Source organism: Trametes versicolor (assembly GCF_000271585.1).
Source record: "Trametes versicolor FP-101664 SS1 unplaced genomic scaffold TRAVEscaffold_3, whole genome shotgun sequence".
NCBI lineage: Eukaryota > Fungi > Basidiomycota > Agaricomycetes > Polyporales > Polyporaceae > Trametes > Trametes versicolor.
This window is the reverse complement of record NW_007360323.1, coordinates 1,486,757-1,508,585: the sequence shown is the minus strand read 5'-3', so window position 1 is coordinate 1,508,585 and position 21,829 is coordinate 1,486,757. Positions and strand designations below refer to the sequence as shown.

The 21,829-nt window shown below is 56.7% G+C and overlaps 5 protein-coding genes across 5 annotated transcripts; 2 read left to right on the top strand and 3 right to left on the bottom strand.

Moving 5' to 3' along the window:
- Positions 1-18: 18 nt before the first annotated feature.
- On the bottom strand, positions 19-8,348 carry TRAVEDRAFT_162993 (uncharacterized protein). The gene is made up of 26 exons (XM_008037331.1): positions 8,125-8,348; positions 7,731-8,075; positions 7,520-7,675; positions 7,371-7,467; positions 6,832-7,311; positions 6,535-6,780; positions 5,250-6,479; positions 4,608-5,187; positions 4,055-4,556; positions 3,722-3,998; positions 3,538-3,659; positions 3,398-3,478; positions 3,145-3,346; positions 2,897-3,091; positions 2,588-2,843; positions 2,342-2,536; positions 2,163-2,287; positions 2,015-2,106; positions 1,830-1,952; positions 1,691-1,778; positions 1,552-1,636; positions 1,201-1,502; positions 501-1,143; positions 411-447; positions 129-357; positions 19-70 (listed from the first exon to the last, which is right to left on the bottom strand). Exons 1-23 carry the CDS (start codon positions 8,202-8,204, stop codon positions 1,108-1,110), a joined length of 5,895 nt encoding a protein of 1,964 aa, XP_008035522.1. The 5' UTR covers positions 8,205-8,348; the 3' UTR covers positions 19-70; positions 129-357; positions 411-447; positions 501-1,107.
- Positions 8,349-9,996: 1,648 nt separating this feature from the next.
- TRAVEDRAFT_162991 (Nop14-like protein) lies at positions 9,997-13,166 on the bottom strand. Its single transcript, XM_008037330.1, has 7 exons — positions 12,823-13,166; positions 12,478-12,736; positions 12,343-12,422; positions 12,226-12,291; positions 11,325-12,167; positions 10,485-11,270; positions 9,997-10,430 (listed from the first exon to the last, which is right to left on the bottom strand). The coding sequence occupies exons 1-7, from the start codon at positions 13,087-13,089 to the stop codon at positions 10,020-10,022; spliced, it is 2,712 nt and encodes a 903-aa protein (XP_008035521.1). The 5' UTR covers positions 13,090-13,166; the 3' UTR covers positions 9,997-10,019.
- An 894-nt stretch (positions 13,167-14,060) lies between these two features.
- Positions 14,061-14,414, top strand: TRAVEDRAFT_44439 (uncharacterized protein; the record flags this gene model as incomplete). Its single annotated transcript, XM_008036832.1, has 1 exon — positions 14,061-14,414. The coding sequence occupies one exon, from the start codon at positions 14,061-14,063 to the stop codon at positions 14,412-14,414; it is 354 nt and encodes a 117-aa protein (XP_008035023.1).
- A 421-nt stretch (positions 14,415-14,835) lies between these two features.
- On the top strand, positions 14,836-17,888 carry TRAVEDRAFT_162987 (uncharacterized protein). Its single transcript, XM_008037329.1, has 7 exons — positions 14,836-15,011; positions 15,067-15,099; positions 15,166-15,238; positions 15,299-15,957; positions 16,013-16,193; positions 16,250-16,732; positions 16,797-17,888. The coding sequence occupies exons 1-7, from the start codon at positions 14,899-14,901 to the stop codon at positions 17,751-17,753; spliced, it is 2,499 nt and encodes an 832-aa protein (XP_008035520.1). The 5' UTR covers positions 14,836-14,898; the 3' UTR covers positions 17,754-17,888.
- A 215-nt stretch (positions 17,889-18,103) lies between these two features.
- TRAVEDRAFT_143570 (uncharacterized protein) lies at positions 18,104-21,584 on the bottom strand. The gene is made up of 6 exons (XM_008037328.1): positions 21,344-21,584; positions 20,774-21,283; positions 20,628-20,714; positions 20,537-20,578; positions 19,448-20,484; positions 18,104-19,389 (listed from the first exon to the last, which is right to left on the bottom strand). Exons 1-6 carry the CDS (start codon positions 21,375-21,377, stop codon positions 18,301-18,303), a joined length of 2,799 nt encoding a protein of 932 aa, XP_008035519.1. The 5' UTR covers positions 21,378-21,584; the 3' UTR covers positions 18,104-18,300.
- Between the last annotated feature and the right edge of the window lie 245 nt (positions 21,585-21,829).

Genomic DNA, 21,829 nt, shown 5'->3' with positions numbered 1-21,829 from the left:
AGTCCCAACAGCCGAACCGGCGCGGCTCGTCTCGACCGCCATGGCCTCCAGCGATCGCGTCCGCGTCAAGGTCTGTCCTCTCGCCGTCCACCCATTTCCTCGCGTATTCATATGTTTTCGCCGCACAGGGACTTGACATACACCGTCCTATCATCTATGGGAACACCGCCTGGGTGTTGACACAAAAGGAGCGGGAGGCGCTGCCCACCCCAGACCACACACATCGGTGGACAGTCGCGGTGCGAAGCGCGACGTCTGCCCCCGACTCAGACATCGTTGGGGGTGCGGATGACCTCAGTCATTTCATAAAGCGCGTGACGTTCAAGCTGCACGACACGTACACGAACCCCAACCGAAGTGAGTGGCGTGAGCTCCCTTCTGTCGAAGACTGTATTTGTGACCATTCATAGCGGTCGACAAGCCCCCCTTTGAAGTCTCGGAAACGGGGTGCGTTGTGTATCACTGCTCTGTAGAAAAGCGCGTCTGACGGTGGTATCCAGCTGGGGTGAATTTGAGATCACCATCCGTATCATGTTCGTGCAAGAGTCCGGCGAGAAGTCGATCACGTTCTACCACCACCTGAAGCTTCACCCTTGGACTGCCCCGGGCAGCGGCGAGCCCGAGATCCCGCCACTCGATGTTGCCGCCAAGATGGGCCCGGTGCACTCCTGGCAATACGACGAGATCGTCTTCCACGAGCCGTACCAGGCGTTCCTCAACATCCTCACCGCGCACCCGCCGAAGCCGCTGCCCAGGACCAAGCGACGTCCGGTGCCATTCCACACAGCCAACCCCGGCTCGCTCGAAGCGTCCAAGGGCGGCGTGCCGGAGTTCACGCAAGAGATGGAGAAGGACGAGGCGGAGAGGCTCGAGGCCGCGCGTATACAGCTCGCGAAGGAGTACCAAAGGCTGCAGCTGCAGGTACTCAATAAGGAGGCGGAGTTGAGCCAGCTGAAGAAAGAGATCGAGAGCGCAACGCAGGCGTCGTAACAGATGGCATGGTATGTTTTGTACGAGTACAGTGGGTCAGTGGTGTATAATACAGCGCAGCGTGGTCAGTGAATATTCTACAGAAGATCGATGTCCGCAATAGCCAGAAAGAAAAGGTCAGTGATAGGGAGCCCATCCTATATACATTCTACACTGTACGTCGCGCGTTAGGAACTGGCCTAATTCGCAGGAGGGGGTGAAATGACTTACCAAGTTCTGATTGTCGCTCGCCTGCAGGATCAAGCTTTGGACATGATTGCTGACCGAGAGCTGCCTCCCCGGACTCGACTTGTGAAGCTTGAAGATCCCTTGCAGCTTCTCCTCGATAGGTCCCAACGCGTCTTGGGATACGGTGCGCATGTCCACGAGAGGATTTGCACGAGTGAGCCGTCGGAGTTTGTCCGCCCACTCGACAAGTGGATCGTGCACGAAGGCATCGAGGACGTTCATCAGACAGTCTTTGTTCTCTCTCAGAAGCCGCAAGGTGACCTCGCAAGAGATACGGAACACGCCTAGGAGGACGTGAGCTAATGCGGAGCATAAACTGTATGGACACCATACCTTCTACCCCCGTTACGCCGAATCCATCGATGATGTTCTGCGTCAACCTGAATGGGACAACCTCAGGTGTCTCCAAAGCTTGTCCCTGTACGCCCGGTCAGATGTGATGGTACAGGCGAGATTTTGGAGGCCTGCATACCTTCTCGAACAGACAGTCGAAGTCGACGTGAACCGCGTCTCCGCAATTGGTATCGAGTAGGATGTTCTCGCAATGCCGATCGCCCAGGCTGTATGCTTGTGTCAGTCCGTGACGCATATAAGGAAAACGATATGCTTACCCTAGAATGTATCCAACCATAGACATCACGGCCGTCGTACGGCTGTACGCTGTCCGACTTGCAAGCCAAACGGAGGGCTCCGGGAACGTCTCTATGAACCACTCGTGCATGATCGGCGGGAAGCTGGTCAAGAGACATAATTTGTCAGATATCCTGTTGCTTGTCGACCGGCCTTTGACACTTACTGTGATAGGACTTTGTTGGAAAATATCTTGGCGGCCTCATCGTGTTCCGTAGTCGTCTTGACCTGGTCGAAGGCCTGTCGTATTGTGTTGTTCTAGTTTCACCCAATAAGCATGGCCGATCCAGCGTGCATCTCAAACTGCTTCTTACCCAGCTCTGTATGCCTTGACGATCGTACAGTCTGAGGAGAATCGGTCTGATGGGAGCCGTGTTGGGTACCCATTGGATCAAGCCAGCCTCTTCGTTCAGCGAGACCACTCCGTATGTACGGATGTCTGGGGGTAAAGCGTGAGCATCCAAGAAGTCGCTGGTAATTACGAATGACGTACGAAGTTGGCGGCGACGCGAGTCTGTATCCGACTTGAGGAGCTTGTTGAGAATGGCATCGAAATCCATTAGCCGACTGTCCTTGCGCAGATCGTCTTTCTTCGCCAGGAACGTGTAAATCAGTCCGTCGCTCCCTTGGATTGTCATCTTCTTCGGCTTCGCCATTGAGCTCATAACCTCGAGCTCGTCGTGGATCCCTATATGGTTTTTAGTAGATGCTATGATCACATTGTGATATCTAGACTCACGGGCGAACGTGGGTGCGTTTACAGGGAACGGTTTATGTTGCGCATCCAACGCGGAGGTAGGAGGAACACTGGCCGTGAGGGATTCTTGTAGTGGAATGAGGACGGCGGAGGGCATGAGCTTGAGCAGTTCCCCGCATACTCTCGCCATACTGAGGGGCTTCTTATCCGTAGCTTCGAGCTTGCTCAGTTTCAGCAGATCTGCGGTCATCTTGGTCATAGTCGAGATGAGTGCGGGCACATTGTTCTTGTTCACACTCTGCAGCGCATTACGTCAATGAAATGTTACTTGTCCAATGCAAGTGTTCCTACCCGGAGCTTGTTCAGAATGATCTTGCTCCTGTTCGCTCGTTGAGGATCTGTCGATTTCGCTACGGCCGAAAAGAGCCACAGCGCCTGCTTCGGGTACTCTTGTATGACCGTATAGAGAAGGACGGCAAGGACGTCGTATGCTGACTGATGCTGAACTCCTATGCGAGAAACGATCTGCGGAAACGCCGTATACCACTAGCAAACATTGAGCTAGCAATCACGATACAAACACCGTGTTGTGGGCGTACTTTATACGTTGGGGCTGTCTTGATAGCACGATTTACTTCGTCGTTGATCTTCTTGAATATGTCGCCAGAATTAGTACGTGGGTCCTCGGCGAGGTCGAGCCAGATAGTCAACACGCGAGGCAAGGTCTGGTAGATGTATTTCGATCCGTATCGGATGGCGCGTACGAAGCATCGCACAGTCTGAAAATTCATCTTCATGCCCCTGGGATGCGGCGTTAGTTTAGCACTACTGTATGCCTTCGGCGACACGCACCTGGTCTTCTTGTCGGCGGGCGGTAGAGCCTTGAAACAGTCGTCCTGGAACTGGCCAAGGTGAAACTGACCACTTTCCCATCTGTCGGAAGTACATATATCAGACGTTATTACGTGGCGCTGCATGAACGAAGTGCATACTTTGGCCACATCTCGGTCGCTCTGCGGAACTCTTTGCAAACCCTGGAATCCTCGAACCGGTCTGAATGGTCCATGTAGCGAGCTCGTAGCACGTGGATCTGTGCAAGTTGTAAACTGAGCAGCTTTCGTGGTCAGCTATGATAGAACATGCCTTTGCCCTCATCCGCATCTCTTCTGAGCCAACCGTCAAATCGATGACAGCGTCCTGCCCTTGGCTTCGCTCCGGAGGTAGAAAACCGGAGAGGCGCATCGCCTTTTCGAGCTCTTGGAGGGCGCGCAATGGGTCTTCTCGCGTCCTGACGAGCTTCGCGTTCTCAACGAACGAGTACGGAGTGTTGCAGCGCTGAGCTTGCAGGATCGCGCTGTATGCAGTCTGGGTGTGTCCCGCCTTCCGCGCGATCTTCGAACTCGTCAGCCACGATTTTCCAGTGGCGTCCTTGACCCCTTCGCTATGAGATCCGCTGGTCCAGCAATGTTAAGCCGCAGTGAGTCGCAACAAAATTATATGATCGCTCACCTGAGATTGAAAGCTGTCCTCCGCATGTTCAAGATAGGCTCTCGAATTCGGAATGTGGGCAGTGTCGAGTCAAACCGAGCGGAGAGACGCTGCAAAAGGTTCTGGAAAGTTTGGTCGCTCCTTTGGCTGGCGCCTATAGGACCTGCTCGGAGACCTTTCACGACATCGTGGATGACCCCCAGCTCATGGACAAGATGCAGATTGAGCACGGCATCATAGGAACGACGATATCCGCTTGCGCCGGTTGCTGTGATGGACGCCCCCAGAACCCTCCGCGCCTCTAGGAGGGAAGAAGTCACCGCTGAGGCGTCGCCCGTGCGCATGGCGAGTAAGATCTGTCCCAAATGGACTGCTGGTGAACGAGCATCCGTCTTCTCAACAAGCGCCTGCACATCATCCCAACGGCCTACCATCCACTCGCTTTCGATCTGGTAACCGACGAGGTCCGCACTCCACTCGGGATGTTGGGTCAACACCCCCATTACGTGTGTGCGTAGGGTGTCTGCATGAAGCTGTCAGTGGTGGTAGTCCAGCTGAAAGGAACGATACATACCGTAATGACCAAGGTTTCTCAAGCATCGTAGCAAGCCGAGGTGGTACTCGAGGTTGTCTGGTTCGTACTGCAATCGCACTTCCCAACAGCTCTGCGCAGAAGTCCATGCGCCTGTGCTCTCGTGCTGGCGAATCTGATGTTCTAGAGACGGCGACAAAATCACAGTAGACACACCCTCCATCCCATCTGGCTCGTCGAGGTGCGCATATAGCTCGTGCAGGCGTTCATACTGGTCCTGGTAGTTGGTCGACTCGATGGCGCGCACTGCGTCAGCATCTCCACGCTGCTCCGCGTCGCGTTTGGCCCTAGCATCGCGTAAGCGGTAGGCCATAAGGCGTTGTTCGAGGTTCATCAACGACCGCGCGTAGGCCTTGCACTGGAACGCCGCATCTGCCATGAGGCCTTGGTCGATGCTCTCCAAAAGGGAGTCGATCCTCATCATCTGTTCGCCAGCGTCACTGCTGATCTGGGAGTTCCTGGACACCCGTCGATTGCTGTTGGCGTCCGCCTTCTGCCTGGCAAGGTCTTGACGAACGGCGCGAAGCCACTTGTTGAGGTGATCGAGGAGCATGAAGACGATCTATTTAGTGACGCATGAGTACATGAGTACGTCTGAACAAGGGTCGCGCCGCTTTCACCAACCTGTGCACTGAGGAGCTTCTTGTCGGGGGAAGAACGACTATTCGGATTGACCTGGTCCTCCAACACAGACAATAGCTCCATCCGAATGGCTCCATCGTCAGACTCCCCAGAGGCTAGAATGTTCAAGACCAGATGCGGTAGAATGTGATGCGCAACACCGACGTCCTTGTTGCGCACTACTGAGGTGAAGACCTGGAAGATCTGCGCCGCGCCAGTACCCGAGACCTTCTGGATCAGATCACTAGTCCACGCCTGTACCCATTGGCGATACGTAGCATGGTGTGGATATATGGGGTACGCAAGGGGCTTGAGCGGACGAATCTCCAAGCTGAAACGAGTTTCTAGCAGGGGGGAGACCGTCTCGAGGACATGCTTGGGAAGGCTGTTCCAGCGATTCCGGACCCTAATAGGGACAGAGTTCGAACCCCCGGGGTTGACGAGGGCCGGTGGGAACTTGCAGAACTGTAGGAGCTGTTGGATGGCATATGCGAGGTAACTTTGATACTTGATGTCGCTGGTCGAACGGAAGGCGCCGACGAGGACGTCGCGAATGAGGTGCATGGCGAACGCCATGGACTCCGCCTCGTCCGTGAAGTTGCTGAGCATGATCATCCGGTTGTCGTTGACGCGCAGTTCAAATCTATCAGGGTCGATAGCGCCAACGATACCGATGCAGTCGAAGGCAAGGTCGTGGAGCGTCTGCATTCCTTCGCCATCTCTACACGCCGCACGATAGAGAGCAGCGACGAGATGCCCGACGAGTGGGTCGAAAACGTCGCCGAAGGTGAGGGACCGAATGTACTCTTCGTCTGCCTCCGACAAGAACGCCTTCAGCTCCACCGCCGACTGAATAGCGACGGCCAAGCTCTCGCTGTCCAGACGCTCTAGCAGGGCGGTCAACCTCTGTTGTGGCGTCCAGGCCGACCTCAGGTCCTTCAGCGCCGCGTTCGTTTCGGCGAGCTCAGGTATGGAACTGAGATCGGCGACTTCCTTGAGATAAGGACCGAGTTCTTGACCACGGTTCAGGACCATGTAGTCCAGACATTGCTTAGCCGCCTGGCGACCGCGATCGGAGAACAGAGACCAGGAAGCCACGAAGGATGCGCTCGTAGGTCCCACATGAGGACCGATGTCGGCGGGCTCCAACATTGCGAGGAAGGCATGCCAACTCTGTAGAGCCGCGTCGGAGAGTTGTGGGATGATCAGAGTGGTCTGCAACGTTGCCATGATCTACACCGCAGGCCCTCAGCAATTGGTGCAGTGCGAACGATGACGATAGACATACCTGTGGGGCGACGTTGCTGATCGCGGAACCAACCTGCTTCGCGAACTCGCCAAAGCTTCTCAGGATCTTCTGCTTCGACTCGATCGACTGTTTCCCGTGAACCTCCTGTAGCATGTCGTTCAAAGTCGAGATGACGCCCAGCATGTGTTCCTTCATGCAAGCCGCATACTCTTCGTCGGAACCGCTAGCCAGCTTAGACTTTTGCGGTGCGAGCAAACGTGCGACCTTACGGAGGCCTTGACTTGCCTGTCAGGCGTCAGCATGTTGACAAGCAGTTCGGTATGCCATTAAACTTACTGCGTCGACGACATCTGGATCATCGTCCCCAAGACATACAACGATCTCAGTCAAGAGGAGGACGTTGCAGCTATCCACAATTGTCGTGATGCTTAGCGTGTTAGCCCCGGTCGCGGCTGCCTTGAGTACGTTCAGGATGAAATGGAGCGTCTTGTTCGTATGACCGACGGCTTGCAGCATGAACGTATGGGCCAGGATGTGATGAGTGTTGTCGAGCACCAGCATAGCAACATTTGTCGACATCTCTAACGCGACGGCCTGGAGCCCTTTCAAGTCGCTGTCTGCAAACAGCTGAGGTAGCGTGTGCTTGAGGGTCAAGTTCACAAAGTCGTGCTGCGAAACGGAGAGGAAATGGCAGAACTCCTGGACACCCTCTGGATGCGTCTTGAGCCTGTGCACGAGGTATGGCGCTATGCGGTTGAGATACGGGGCGGTCAGGCTATAGGGTGACTTCTGATGATGTTTGACCAGTGTATGGAGCTGAAGTTCGAATACTCAGTTCAGCGTCGATAGGCCAAAATAACATGATGAGCAAGTACCTGGAGCACTGCACCCCCTTTGAGGACTGGGTTATGCTCACACAGCTGCGTGACCAGTGCGCACACGCTCTCTCGCAATGCAATGCCTGTAGAAGCCCTATACACATTTGAGTCTCTGTTTCATTGCCAGCACTGTAGAGAATGCTCACTTTCCAATCAGGCTAACAGTGACTGCTGTCGTCTCCTTGATCCTATTCTCTGTGTGCCGGAGGAGACCATTGATCTTCTGGAAGATGGCCAAGATGAGTTCGGCAACTCTGTCGTCCAGGCGTTGTACGAGCTTAACAAGGTCAACCAACGCACGACTATATAGTAAAGGTATACTTAGTGGTTCGTCTCGTAACGAAGCAAAAGGCTTACCCAGCAGCAAGCCGGACGAGGCGCTCCGGGTCTCGCATCCCTCGCGTAATGAAGCCAAGGATATCATCGAACATGCGCTCATCCGTGACTGCGGTGTGATGCCGGAGGGACTTGCCTAGTGAATCGTATACGGCGGCGCGTACGGCGACTTCGAGTCTGTCGGAACTGCCGGTGTCGTTTTCGAGAATGCGAAAGGCTACCTTGAGGTACACGGCAGCGAAACCTAGGTCGGGCTGGTGGGACTCCGTGGAGCAGGCTTCCTTCCCGTGAATGAGGAGGCAAGGGAGTTCGCCTAGTTTCTTCGCGAGTGCTTGCAGCGCGGTGGGGGCGGTATTCCAGACCGGGCTAAAGGTATTGGTGTAACGCAATACGGTACAAGCAAGTGCTCACTCACTGCTTCTCAAACCGATTGTCTACCTCAGCCAGGGCTCGAAGGATGAACTCAATACCCGTCAGAGAATCGTCGTCGTCCATCCATTCAAGTACATGAGGCTCTATGATTACTTCCACAGCGTCGCGAGCGAGTTGCCTCGACGCGCGTACGTCCGATCGCGCCTCCTTGCCCTTATGCGAGGGAGAGAGCTCTTGCAGGCGTTTGTCGACGGCAGTGAGGAGGGCATCGTACGAGGTCGACGCGTCGTCCAGCAAGTCGTGAGTATCCTGGAGTATCTTCTCATCCAGTAGAGGGACGAAACGAGCGAGATAAGTTTCGCAGAGCTCCTACGTACGCGAGCGTGAGCAAGTTAAGGCCGAGGCAAAATGTGCATGCATACCCTCAAGCTCTCACCACCGTCCTCCCAGTCTCCTCTTTGCGAACCTTTGAGCAGCGGTTGAAAGTCAGCGTGGTCTGGAGGGGAAAACCCAGAGGAACGCAGAGTCGCTGTCATGGTTCGTTCGGCCTTGTCCCAGGCACTGTTCGGTCCACTTTCGATGCGATACAATAGCAGCCTGGTCCAACAGCTAGCAGCGACAGCTTCAAACCCATAGGCCGTAGCGAGTGTGGACATGGCCGTACATATCCGCGCCAGAGCCCTGGACGTAGTCTCGCCGTGGTTCGCAGATGAGAAGAAGAGCTGCTCGTAGGCCTTCAAAGTCGTTTGCGCCGCTTCCCGAATGAGGTCTGCTAGGAACCAGTGGTGAGCCTTGATCGAGGAAAGCGCCGTGCAGCATATCTCCAAGAGATTCGTGGCTACTAGCAGCACTTGTGATGGCGTAAGAATATTGATTTTACAGCCCTGCATAACATACGTGAGTACGCATACAGGAACCCAACTATAGTCATAACCTTGGAAGCAGCAGAGAGACTTTTCACGACCTCCTCGGTAGTACATAGCGCTATGGTTTTCGGGAACTCGATATCCTCCGACGGCCACAGGAGCTCTTCTGGAATTATCAGCACACGCAGCTTGAAACGTATATTCGACGCACCGTTCACTAGTCCCAGATATCGGCTGAGGAGGTCACCCACAATCCCATGGGCCTTAGGGCTAGCTTGAGGTAGCACTTCATTCCCTAGAGATTGCATGAGTGCAGCAGCGGCTGCGGTCGCCTTAGTGTATAGCTGGGAAGGGTTCAGGTAGTCTATCTCGTCGGGTACGTCGACGTCGATCCACAAGTCGAGAGTTGCACATAGGTTCGTGATGGCGGAAAACAGAGCTTGGGCGAGTACTGTTTCTCCCGCGAAGAGTGAAGGGACGCGTCGAGAAGCATGGTAGACCAACAAAAGGGATACTTCGGCGAATTTGTTCTGCTCGTGCAAGGTCGCCCACGGCAGCTCGACTGGGGACGGCAGAGAGAGAACCGTGAGCACATTTGAGATGGTCTTGACCCATTCATGTCGCTTGGGTGTAAGCACGAGATGTGGGTCGCCGAACAACTCGTCCATCTGGCTTTGCATCCAGTCGAGGAACTGGGCGGGCCCGCCATCTTCCTGGAATGTCGGTGGAAGCGAGGACAGTGGCAGCTGTGAGCTCATTTGCGCATTATTGGGGGTTTGGAAGCCACTCCTGGATGTGTTTGGGGAGTTTCACAGGCAGTGATGATGGAAGAGAGCAAGTCGCGACGCCGCGACGCGTCGGTGGCACGAACGCGAACCAGGGTAGGCGCTTCTGGACGCGTTTTACGCCGAGCGCTTACTAGCGGCTTGATGATCAGAGGGCCATATACCTCTAGAGTCTTCGATGAATATGTAGGCGCGAGGTGCTCTGCGCTAATTCGAGTATACCAATGCATAGGCAAGAGGTATGTGAAGTGACATAACACAAAGGCGGTATCCTATATGGTAGATGGCTACTTGCGGCCCGCCCGCCTCTTGTCCCGATCCTTCTCGCGCTCCTCCGCCTTCTCCTCCGCCCGCTCCGACTCGAGCGTGCCATACACGCGCTTCATACGGCTGTTGTACTCGAGATCCTTCTCCTTCTGCTTCTTCTGCTGCTCCCCAGCCAGGAAGCGCGCGTCCTTGCGCAGCTCGCGTATCGCGCCCTTGCGCTCCTGCTTGTACTCCGCGCGCAGCTTCGCCGCCGCGTTGCGCTCGTGATCGGGGTCGCGGTTGCGGAGGTAGTTCGACGACGTGTGCTCGAACTTGGGCACGTAGGTCGGGATGGGGATCGGCTTGTGCGCCTGCAGGCGGAGCGGATGCCTCCCCTGGAGAGCGAACTTGAGCAGACGGCTAAGCGTGTCCTGCAGCGACTGTAGACGAGTCTGAACGGACATTTAGCCGATGAAAGAGCGAAATGAGTGGGTGGGCGAACTCACCGACAGATCCGAAGGAATGCTGCTGGTCTTAACAGAACCGAGGATCTCCTGGACCGGAGTATACAGTTCAATGAAGCCCTCCAGGCCCTTGTACATGTCGGCGAACCGACCAAGGAGCTCGAGTGAGAGGGCGAGCAGATCGACCTTCTCTTGCTCTCCAAGGTCGACATCGGATAGGCACTTGCTGAGATCGGGCTTTCCTGGCGACAACTTCTTCGCTTTCTTCGTCAATGCGAGCTCGGCTGTCGAAGCAAGTCGGAAGTCCTGCAAAGGGAAGTCTCCCGGTACCGATGAGGCGTCCTGGTACGAATGCGGGGCCAGATGGAGAATCGCGTTCACGAGGAAGTTGATCGCCTCCGGAACGAACCGCTTCGACAGCTTCTCGTAGCTCATGAACAAGCTGCACAAGTGCAGGCCGCTGGCGATGTCTTGTAATGACCGGACGCGGCAGAGCCCGAGGTAGGAGCCCATAAGCACCCGTGCAGGGGAGACAACGGCGTGATTCATGTCACTCGTCGGCCACAACTGACCAGCGACTCGTAGGAGAGAAAGCTCAGGAAGCCCTGGCCAAGTCTTGGCTTCTGAGTCAGTGGCACCTCGTGAGAGACCACGCTTGAGGTTTTTGTTCATGAGGGTGAATTTTTCGACGAAGGCCTCCGCAGATTGTATGGGGTATGTCTTCGTGAGCGCGGCCAGGTGGGGGAGCAGAGAGGATAGGAGTGTGAATCGTGGTGTAGGGGGAGCAGTGATGTAGAGGATGTGTTCGATGAGAACGGAATTCAAACGCTAAATAGACATGAGCATGCTGATCATTTCGAGGTACGATATTGGGGGACTGACCTGCAGCTTGAACTTGTTGTCATCTGCCAAGCTGGCATGGTGCAGTGTACGGATGCGCTTGACGATGGTGGGGACGTCCGCTTCGTCCACATCCTCAACGATCTCGAGCAACTCGTCGTGGGTTTCTGGACAAGGGAAAGTGTACGGGAGCTCCTTCCGCGCGGGTTTTGACTTCGAGCGGCGTTTCCGGCTCGATTGAACGAGTGCCTCGGATTCGCCTTCCTCACCGTCCTCCTCGCCGGAGTCTTCTTCCGCACTCTCGAACTCGGCGGCGACCGAACCATCCTCTTCGTCGTCCTCTTCCGAGCCTTCCGCCTCGCTGCCGTCCTCGTCTTCGCTGTCTTCCTCTTCTTCATCCTCGTCTTCTGGCACTTCCATTGCGACGTCGCCGACAAGGCCAGCGCCCAATCCAGCTTCTGCCTCATCGTCGTAAAAGTCGTCGTCGAGGTCGTCCCCACCGCGTCCTCGCGCCTGCTTACGCTTCCCGCCCTTCTGCTCGTCCTCGCTGTCCGACTCCTCTCCCCGCATGCGCTTGAGACGTCTCCGCTCCGCCTTCTCCAGCGCCTCCTTCTCGTCCCGGGCAAGTTCCTCCTCGGTCTTCGTCCTGTCCTTGGGCTTTGCGCGCCGGTCGAGGGCGAGTTCGCGCACATACTGGTCATACTCTTTGTCATCCTCGGGCGGTGCTAGGGGTGCCTGGATGTATTCTGGAGCGGCAGCGGAGGACGATTCGGCAGCCGTCTCCGCGGGTGGCCGAGCAAAGAGCAAAGAACGGATAGAGTCAAGCTCTCCATCGAGCTCACGACGGAGATTCTCGTCCTCCTCTTGTTGTGTTTGACGGATCATCTGTGCAACACGGGTAAGATTCAGAAAGGAAGATCTCGGGGGACGATGTGCAACGAACCTTGTGCTCCTTGCTCTTCGCAATGACTTCTGCCATGACCTCTGCCTTCGACTTCTTCCTCTCGGGCTTGGTAAAAACGAGTTAGGTACAGCCGCTGTGTTTCTGTGTAAGGCCTACCTCATCATCGTTGTCATCCTCATCCTCGTCTTCGAACCCACCAAAATGACGTCTTGCCTCGTCTCGTCTGTCCATTGCATCTATACATGCAGCATTTAATTTCCACACGAAAGGACGCATTATCACACTACGCACCGTCGTCCTCGTCGTCCAGACCCAGTCCGACATTGTCGAAATCATCTAGCTTGTTCAGGCTTTGCCCGTAGTGCGTGAGCTCATCCTCGTCGTCAAGGTTGAACGCGGCGCCCTTCGACGCGCGCTGACGCTCCCGCGTGAACCGCTCCAGCATACGCTCCTCAGGCGTCATGGTGGGATCATTTTCACCGAACCGGCGGTCGACAATGCCTCCCGAACGATCCTTCTCCTCGTACTCCTTGAGCAACGTTCTTTTCCTCTGTCATTTGTGGATACAAACAAAAATGAGGGAAAGCTCTGTGAGCCTGTGCGCGTACTTTGGACAACTAAAGACGAAGTACGCACCTGCTCGATTCCCGCCTGCTTAGCCTGCGCAGGCCGCCCGGTCGTGCCAATGATCTTCCGCCCGCCGACGTCGTGCTTCAGCTTCGTCACCTTTACATCAAAAGGGTTAAGCTTCTGCTGGATCTGTTTCAGCCTTTCGGCTTTCTTCTCCTTGTCGCGCTCGGTGGGCGCGGCGCGTTTGCGCTTCTTTCCCGCCTGCGGTTGGTGCGAGAGCCCTGCTTGGTCGAGCGCGCTCTTGAGCTGCTTGAGCTGGGATACTTTGGCCATTGCGCTTATAGGCTGAGTATAGAGACCTTTAGGATAACCAGAGCCGACAGAAGTCCCCAGAGTGTGTTAGAGGGAAGCCCAAGCCAGTACTTGCTCGAGCAGATGCCAGAGAGAATCCAAAATTCTGTTACGCACATCACGTGACATGAGATGCAGATCTCGATCCTCCGAGTCTTTGACGAAAAAGGTAATTTAGGTAGAAGTTCGCGCTCGAAGAGATGCAGCTCGCGCCGCCGAGACTGTTTGCCAACATGCTCTCAACACTACATTTGTCAACCGTGTTTCAGAAGCTACTCTGAACGTTACAACCCGCTATATTGCCAAAGCAATGACCAAAGTGTCTCGTTCAAACTCATCTTAGTTAACCTTGATACGAGCCCCACCCTCAAGGAGTGCTCGTCAAGAACGAAATTTGACAAAGGAGATTGGCATTTCAATCGTCTATATAAGCGTCCGAAATGAGCGCCACTTTGCTCAGAACATACCTTTCTCGGCCAGTCCACCCCCTCCCTTCACGTCGCAGTCCACCCGGATCGACCAGTCGTCGGTGCACGATGAACGGCAACTTGCAGAACATCACAATCAATGCTCCCTCCACACCCCGCCGTAGCGCGCGCATCGGCGGCACCTGGCGAGACGGGCAGGGTACCGGAAGCCCTCCTACCCAACGTGCGCGTCCTACCTGTCGATATTGCGGCCGCCCACGGAAGGGGCATCCTGCATCTGGTTGTCCATATGTGGACCCTCCTATCCCCCCCAGTCCGGGCGCAGGGAATAACAGACGCCACTCAAGCCCCCCTCCTGCCCAGTCATCCGAGACCATCACCAACCTTGTCTTGCAACTCGGAAATATTCAAATTGGGTCCAGTTCGGCTCGTATAGAGTCCGCCGCGGACCGTAGAGGAGATGAGGAACGGGTTAGACCTTCCGCCAGCACGCGGGCGAGGTATCCGAATGCGCCCCTCAGACGGATGAGAACTCAAGAGGAGCACGAGTACTTCCATCACGAGGTAGTCCAGGCCCACCCCAGCATGGCATATGTCATGCCTTTGTGGCCTGAAGACCTCCAAGGACAGCGCGATGCGGCGCAGGCTGCGGGTTACCACACACGAATTCTTCGAGCCCAGCCCAGCTGGCAGGACCGCAGGGACGTCCTCATCTTCAGCGACAACCCCAGGCTGGTAGACGAGCACTACAGAAGAGTAGGGCAGCGCGCCGCCGAGGGCCTAACTTGGATGGAGATCCTGAACGGCCTCGGGATGGCGCGGGGCTTCGTCGCGGACATGATAGCCGTCTGGTCTCTCTTCTCCGCGTTGCGGGGCTAGAGCCGGGCCCCGGCTTGTTGTACAGCGCGAATTGGTAGGACCGAGGGGCAGCGCAACGAGTGAGTTCCACTATATGGGGACCAGCCCCGCTCGCACACTAACTAAGCTTCTGACATCCATTCACAGGTTGCCACTCACCCGTCGTCTTGGTTTCGGTTGTGTATGTTATTCCGCATGTGTTCCTTTTGTGTTTTGTAGTTCTCTATGTTATTGTGCAAGTGCTTGGATTGAAAGCGCTAAGTGTGAGCCGCGGCCGCAGCAGCGGCGATCGAGAGGGAGTAGAATGAAAGCGATGCAACGCGTACGGGTGAAATGCTTGGGAGGCCGTCGCCGGGACGCTAGCATGTACCGCCACCCTCCGCCCGCCGTCCGAGCCTGAGCGCTGCCGCCATAACCTTCGCTCTCCCACTCTCCCTGCTCCGTCGTTGATGTGTCCGTCGCAGTCCCAGAAACCCCGCGCACCCGCCTCCTAGTATCGCCTACCATGTCTCAATCAGATTCTTTCCATGTTCCGCCCCTACCTGAGCAGGACCAGGCCGGCGGAGACACTCTACCCACCTACGACGATCTAGCATCCCAGCACGGTCCGAACTCGAGGTCAGTCTTGCGCCCTTGTTCAGCTCGTGATATAATACCAAACGGCCACCCCCAGATTTGGTCGCTGGAGAGAATGGATCGAGAAGAGGTGCGATCTCCGTTCAGTACAGGCGCTCATCCATACTAACCTTGGCTTCACCTTGGCCCCATGTAGAGCCGCAGAGCGGTACGCTGATGTCACTCCGGACGAGCGACAGCGGCGAAGAGAAAGAGGATGGGGAAACGGAGTGAGTCTTTGTTCACAACGTAATGCCGTCTGCATGTGCTCCAACCGACACCCCGCCTAGCTCGAGCAACCTCAGGAAGCTGTGGATCCTAGATCCCAGGCGCATTCCGTCTACGCACCCTCGTCTCAAACAAACTCCCTCTATGTGCCACAGTCGCAAACGAACTCAATGTATGCGCCGCCATACCAGGCCAACTCCGTCTACCTGCCACAGTCGCAAACGAACTCAATGTATGCGCCGCCATACCAGGCCAACTCCGTCTACCTGCCTCCGTCGCAGACAAACAGCTTCTACGCGCCCTCGGCGTACAACTCGTCCTCACATCCCAACTCAATGTATTCTAGCGCAACATCGTCCTATGCATCCCTTCCACCACATGTGCTCCATCCACAACTACATCTTCAAACCAATTTCCCTCTATCCGCACTCCCAGTCTCTCCATTAACGCACACAAAGCGTCCCCCGGTGCCGGCCGCGCTCATTCCCGAACCCCTCGCGCCGTCGCGCCTGAAGCTATACAACTTTGGGTCCCGATTCTTGCCACACACTACGTCACCGATTCGGTGTTTGCTTCCCTTGGGCAATCACCACCTGCTGCTGATCGGCCATGACAAGGGTCTGTCTGTCCTAGACATGTTCCCAAGTGATTGGTCCGACGAGGACGAGAACCAGAAAGGGCCCTCCGACGCGGAGGCCAAGCTCATCTGGGAGGGCGAAGGGTGAGCGCGGTCATGTCCTACCAGACGGACAGTGTGCTAGAACCATCCCTCCTAGTGTTCACCAGATGACTATCCTGGAATCCGAGAGCACGGGCGAGGGCACGCCGCAAGGCGTGGTGCTTGCCCTGGTCAGCACGGAAGCCGACTCGTCCAAAGACCAAGAGACCCCTCGGATGCTCCGTATGTACAACCTGGCCAGTCTCGTCAGCCTCGCGAAGTGGATCGTTACCCAGAAGGTATGCCTCTCGTACGCACTTGATTGATGCAAGCTTCTAACCGCTCTGATTATCAGGACGCCCGCCCGCTGGATTTACGCAATTCGGCGACAGGGAAGAACTCGCAAGGCTCTGTCAAGAAGCACCACCGGCCTCCGAGTTCCATCACGAAGGGCTTGAAGAACCTGGTGCTCGATCCTGCGATAGCGCAACCGCAGAGCTCATCAGCGCGAAAACCCGAACCACAGGCTTCGTATTCTTCACTGGCTTCATCCTGGACGTCGCCCCAAAAGGGTAAAGGGGTAGCCTCGGTGAGGCGGACAGATTCTATCGACTCTGATTGGGATATCGTGAGCGATCTACCACTACGATGGGCGACCCATTTCACGCCTCTCGCATCCGCGGGCTCAAGACTACACAACAACCCTGTGTTGTTCTACGATATCTGGCGCAACGAAGGTCAGCGAGGTCGGGGCGGGGTGCTCCTCGCCGTTGCGACGAAGTCAAGTATACTCTTGTACGAAGCCCCGAAGGGAGAACGAGCCTTCCGTTTGGCGAAGGTGCGCATATTCCGCCCACACATAGCACATCTCACGCATACTGCGATGCTCACCGACCCTGCAGGAGTTTTACACGCCGCTCGCCGCGCGTAGCATCACCTTTATCCATCAATCTGTGCAGGACAATATGTCGCGAAGCCCCTCGGACATCTTTCCTCGCTCCGCGGCCCTCGACACACAGAGCCACCGGCATTCCCGCGTGTCCTCCTTCGGCTCGACCGTGCTCAACTACCCCACACAGCTCAGCCTCTTCGTCATCTTCGAGAAGAAAGCTGGCACCATCCGCATCGCTGACTCGGCCGTCGGCGAGGTCGATCTTTACGACGACAACTGGGGCGCACAGCAGCAGTCGCTGCTCACGACCTCCCCCACGCGACGCTCCCGTGCGTCCTGGGACGGTCGCGCCTTTATGAAGGACAAGGGCCCCTGGGCACGCCCCATCAAGTTCAGCGTGCCCGGCCCGTCCTTCCAGCCGTCCTCCGCCACCCAGCTCTTTCTGCTCACGCGTGGCCGCCAGTCGCACATCGTCCCGCACCCGCTCCCGGCACGCCTCGCAGGTGTTCCCCCGCATCGCGTGCTCTACTGGGGCGCGCCGCCGCACTCCGTCGCCGCACGCGTGTGCACGTCCGACGACCCGGACGAGGCGCCGTTCCTGCAGATCACCGCGTTCGGCGAGGACGGCGTCGAGGTGCAGGAGGTGCCGCTCGCGCAGCTGTCTGAGCGCAAGGGCAAAGGCCGTGCGCAAGACCCCGTCCGCGCGCAGGCGGACATTGGGGGTGCTGCAGGCCTGCTCGCCGTGGGGGGCCACTGGAACCGGCCGTTCTACCCGGGCCTCGCAAGGTCGTACTCGACGTCGAGCTACCAGAGCTACGACTCGACGACGACGGCCGAGGAGGACGGGGCGGGCGACGGGGGCAACGAGGGTCTGTATGCGTGGGTGCAGAAGGGCGCGGAGGACTGGAGGGTGGTCTGGCTTGGTGATGGGGCCCCGCTGGATGATGAGTTTGACGATGAGATGTGAGCACGATGACGGACTCCGCGAAGGCTATGGGGAATCGATAGACTGTATAAATTTTGTTTAACATGTACAGCAGTGCGAGTTGTTTCCATAGCTCCTCCACCATCTACCGCAATCGAGTAATCTTGGGTATTTGTACCATTCACATGCAGTGGACCACGGGACGAGAAGAGCGTCGACTGTGGCCAAAGCATCCAACATCTGGGTTTACCGTTTCCTTAGAAATTCCTACACCAGATCTGCAGGTGGTCTAGCGGTGAGGGGCATGGTCAAGAAACCTATGCTTCAGCTTTAGTGATGGACGTTGCAAATCTCCCTTACGCTTCAGTGAACGGATGTATAGACTTTGAGGTACGATGTGGATATATGGTGGATGGTGAGCGAATACGAGTACATGGTACGTGAGCTACGAGGTCGAGAGCAAACTAAATAGGTTAGACTGTCCGAGAACTACAGTGCAACTATTGTCCCAAAACTAAGGTATACCATGTATGAGGGGGGCGGCACAGCGCGAAAAACATGCACGAAGATTAGGAAGCGATGAACAAGGCTAAATTGCGTAGAACGGGGCTTGTGGGTCAGAGTGCGCCGGACCCCGCAGCGCCGAGAACGACGGTCCCCGCTCCTGCTCGACCACGTCTTCTGCGGGCGGTGCAGATGACGAACTCGGCGAAGGTGCCCCGGGGCGCTGCTTCCGGACCACGACAAACGAACGACCCGCATCCTGCCCAGGGGGCGTGCTCGGGAGCGCGTCGCTCTCGCTCATCCGCCGATTCTTGCGCCTGTTGAACCAGTGCTTCTTCTTCGGCTGTCCGAGGGCCCCCACGTCGTCCCCAGCCGCCGCCTCGCCGCGCACGTCGGGGGCCGCCGCCGTCCCAGCAGCGCCTTGGTACGGCAGCGCGGCAGACACATTCTCGATGATAGCCGTCTGCGACTTTGTCCGGACGTGGGCCGAGGGTGGCATCGCCCCGGGCGGCAGGCCCTTCGCCGCACTCGAGATCGACGGCGTCCCCGGGGGCGAGTAGTCCGCCACAGAGGGCTGCGCAACAGAGCCCGCGCCGCGCTCCACCGAGGGGAACGTCTGCGTGGACCCGGACGCGATGGCGTAAGGCGACTCGTAATGCGCGCGGCCGCCGGCCACGCGCGAGAACCCTGACTTGGGCGGCGAGGGTGCTGGGGCGGGGGGCTCCTCCATTGCGCTGTACCCGGGTCCCGGGAACGGTTGCCACGCGCCCATTATGAAGCCTGTCTCGTCGTCGCTATCCTCCTTGTATGGTTGCATTGCGTGCTCCGGACGGAGAACCGATGGCGGTCCGGACGAGGGCGGTGTAGAGTCCTTGAAGGGCGGCGCAGGTCTAGACAGCATGAGGGTTTGTGGTTGCTTGCCGGCATCCGCGGCGCGGTAACCACGAGCGCGGCGGGGACGTCGGGACCCGCAACAGCCCATGAGCCCCATGGTCCCAAGGAGTCCACTGTCGACGACATGCTTGCTTCTCCCGAAGCCAATGCCACCTATGATCCGCAGGAAGGCCTCGAGGATTTTGACGAAGAGCATCAAGGCAAATGCGAGGTAAATCAGGCCCAAGATGAACAGAATCGCATACGCGACCCATTGCCCCGCACCGGCGCCGATGGACACCTAGGAATTGCATTTTAGTGTTACGTACTTCGGAACGGCGTGAGACCCTGAGACTCACTACTGGTGTCAAGATGACGAGAAGGACCGCAATGACTATTCTCCCAACGCAGAACAGGAAGCTGATGAGCCCCATGCTGGCACCCTGACCCCACGGCAACCAGATACTGGTCCCGAGAGCGGCAGCCACCTCGACTACAAGGATGACGATAGCCTGCGCGGTCCCGCTCTTCTGTCCGAAGCCTATCGTAACGCCAAACGCTAAATTGATAGCGAACAGCGTGCACGCAAAGAGCTGGGAGCCATGCCGGTAATGGTTGTAAAGCGGCCCGAGAGAAAGCAGGGTCCAGGTTTCGTCGTACAACTTGCTTGTCCGCGTGAGCGTAAGACGCAGCACCAGGAATGCCGGGATCAAGACGGAGAGAATCGTAAACGCTAGGGCAGCTAGAACCAAGGTGCCCGTCGACACCTGCGCTTTGCCTAGGCTCAGCTGGTAGCAGGAGAAGATGGTGATGGGGAGGTGGAAGAGGATGAGAATGCGGACAAGGTTGCCGTGCAGGACGCTCCCGTGGAAGGAGATGAAGCTACCGCGACTGCGCCACCATGACCGTCCGACTGGGAAGCGTGCCGGTGAACCGCGGAAGAGGAAGTTGCCGTTGAAAGATCTGTTCTCTTCGACGGCAGACATCCCTGGACCGTCAAGCATGTCCTTGCTGCCCGCCGAGTAGCGAGGGCTACGAGAACCTGCCAAGGTAGCGGCGGGATGATTGGTACCAGTCCCACCTGATAGTACCGACATCATAAGGTCGAAGAGCCAAACCAATATGCTGATGACGATCGTCGCCGCGATGATAGCCAGGAAGAGGGTGAGACAAACACCGAATAGATCCTGGGGCCGAAGGCCAACCGACCACGCAAATGCGGGTATGCCGGTCGTGGCATTGTCCGGGAGCTGGAAGAAGTAGTTCGGTGCACTACTGTCGATGAAGATGGGGGAAGTGGAATCGCTAAGTTGATCGGCGAAATTTGAGGGAGGGTCATATGGCGTGACAGACAGCGGGTTCCATCGTGCATTCTTGCCCTGAGAGATCGTGATGTCTGACGGAGAGTTTAGCGGTTACATTATTTAACGGAGATGCTTAGAACTCACTGTAACTCAGGGTCGACCATGCAGTTTGCGAAAGGAGCGGGTCTGACTTGGGAGTGAGCAGTATGTTCGAGACATGCATATCTTCACTTACAGGCAAACATCGGCCATTGCACAGCGACCATAGACAGGGCGGCGCACCACTGTGTGTGGAAGATGATGTCTCGCAACGAGGGCGTACCTATGACATGACGTCACTCCATAACGGTGCCTTGACCCGAGAGTCTTAAGACCACTTACAGAAACGCATGAGCGCAGGAGACGACGCAAACCGTTCACCGCTCAGCGCACTGGCGAAGACAAACCCGGCGCTTTCGAGCTTCGCTAGTACGCCGCTGCCTCCCCTAGATGATCCGCGGCCCCAAGCAGCAACAAGGCGTGCGATGCCTACAATTGCCCAGTACCCGATCGCTAGCCCGACGGTGCACCAGAAGATGATATGTGCATGTCCGTATACCGAATCTACCGGACCGGGATTCAGGACTGTTGTGTTCACATCTAGACAGAGCAGTTCGTGTTGGAAGGGGTCCAGAGCTCGTAACCGCGTATCGAATGTCGCCAACTCGGAGCCAGGCTGGATGGGGACTTTTGACGAGAACGCGAAAGGTCCGGCATCCAGTGGACAGAAGCCGTTATGGGCGTCGGGTGTGTCAAGCGGAGATGGCGGGCGTAAGGAGTTGCAGAAGAAGGAATTAGTGTTGTTATTCGGTTGCGCGAAGGTGAGCAGTTCAGTTGTCGTGAAAAGGGTCGCTGTATGGCAGGGTAAATGGTTACTTCCTGTCAATTGCTCACACGAGTAGACAAACTCACTGGCAACGGGATTAGGCCCGTCCGATGCAGCCATGATCTGCAGAGGCGTAGTGCCTATAACCGTGAAGTTGATGTAGGCGCCACTCGAGGGTCCAGCAGGGAAGAACTGAGCATAGACAGTCGAGACATCGAGTTTCTGAGATGTATTTGAGCTGGAGAAACAGTCAGAGAATTGGAGCGTGGCGGGCTGCGCGGTCGTAGACGTGAAAAGCGAGAGAGAAAGAGCGAGGATGAAAAGCAGGTGGGGAAGAGCGCACCCCCACTGGCTGGATTCATACGAACCGGCCATGGTAAGCAGGGGTAGGCGGTCGAAGAGGTCTTCAACGTCGTCTACAACGTCGGCGGCGAGAGAGGCATGGGCGGACGGCGTCACCGTGGTGCTCGTCCCGACGGGCTCTGTTGATCGGCGTCTATTCTCAGAGAGACCGGAGTTGGAAGCCCGTAAGCGTGCTTCCTTAGCCCCGTAAGTGCATGTTCAAAGTCCGA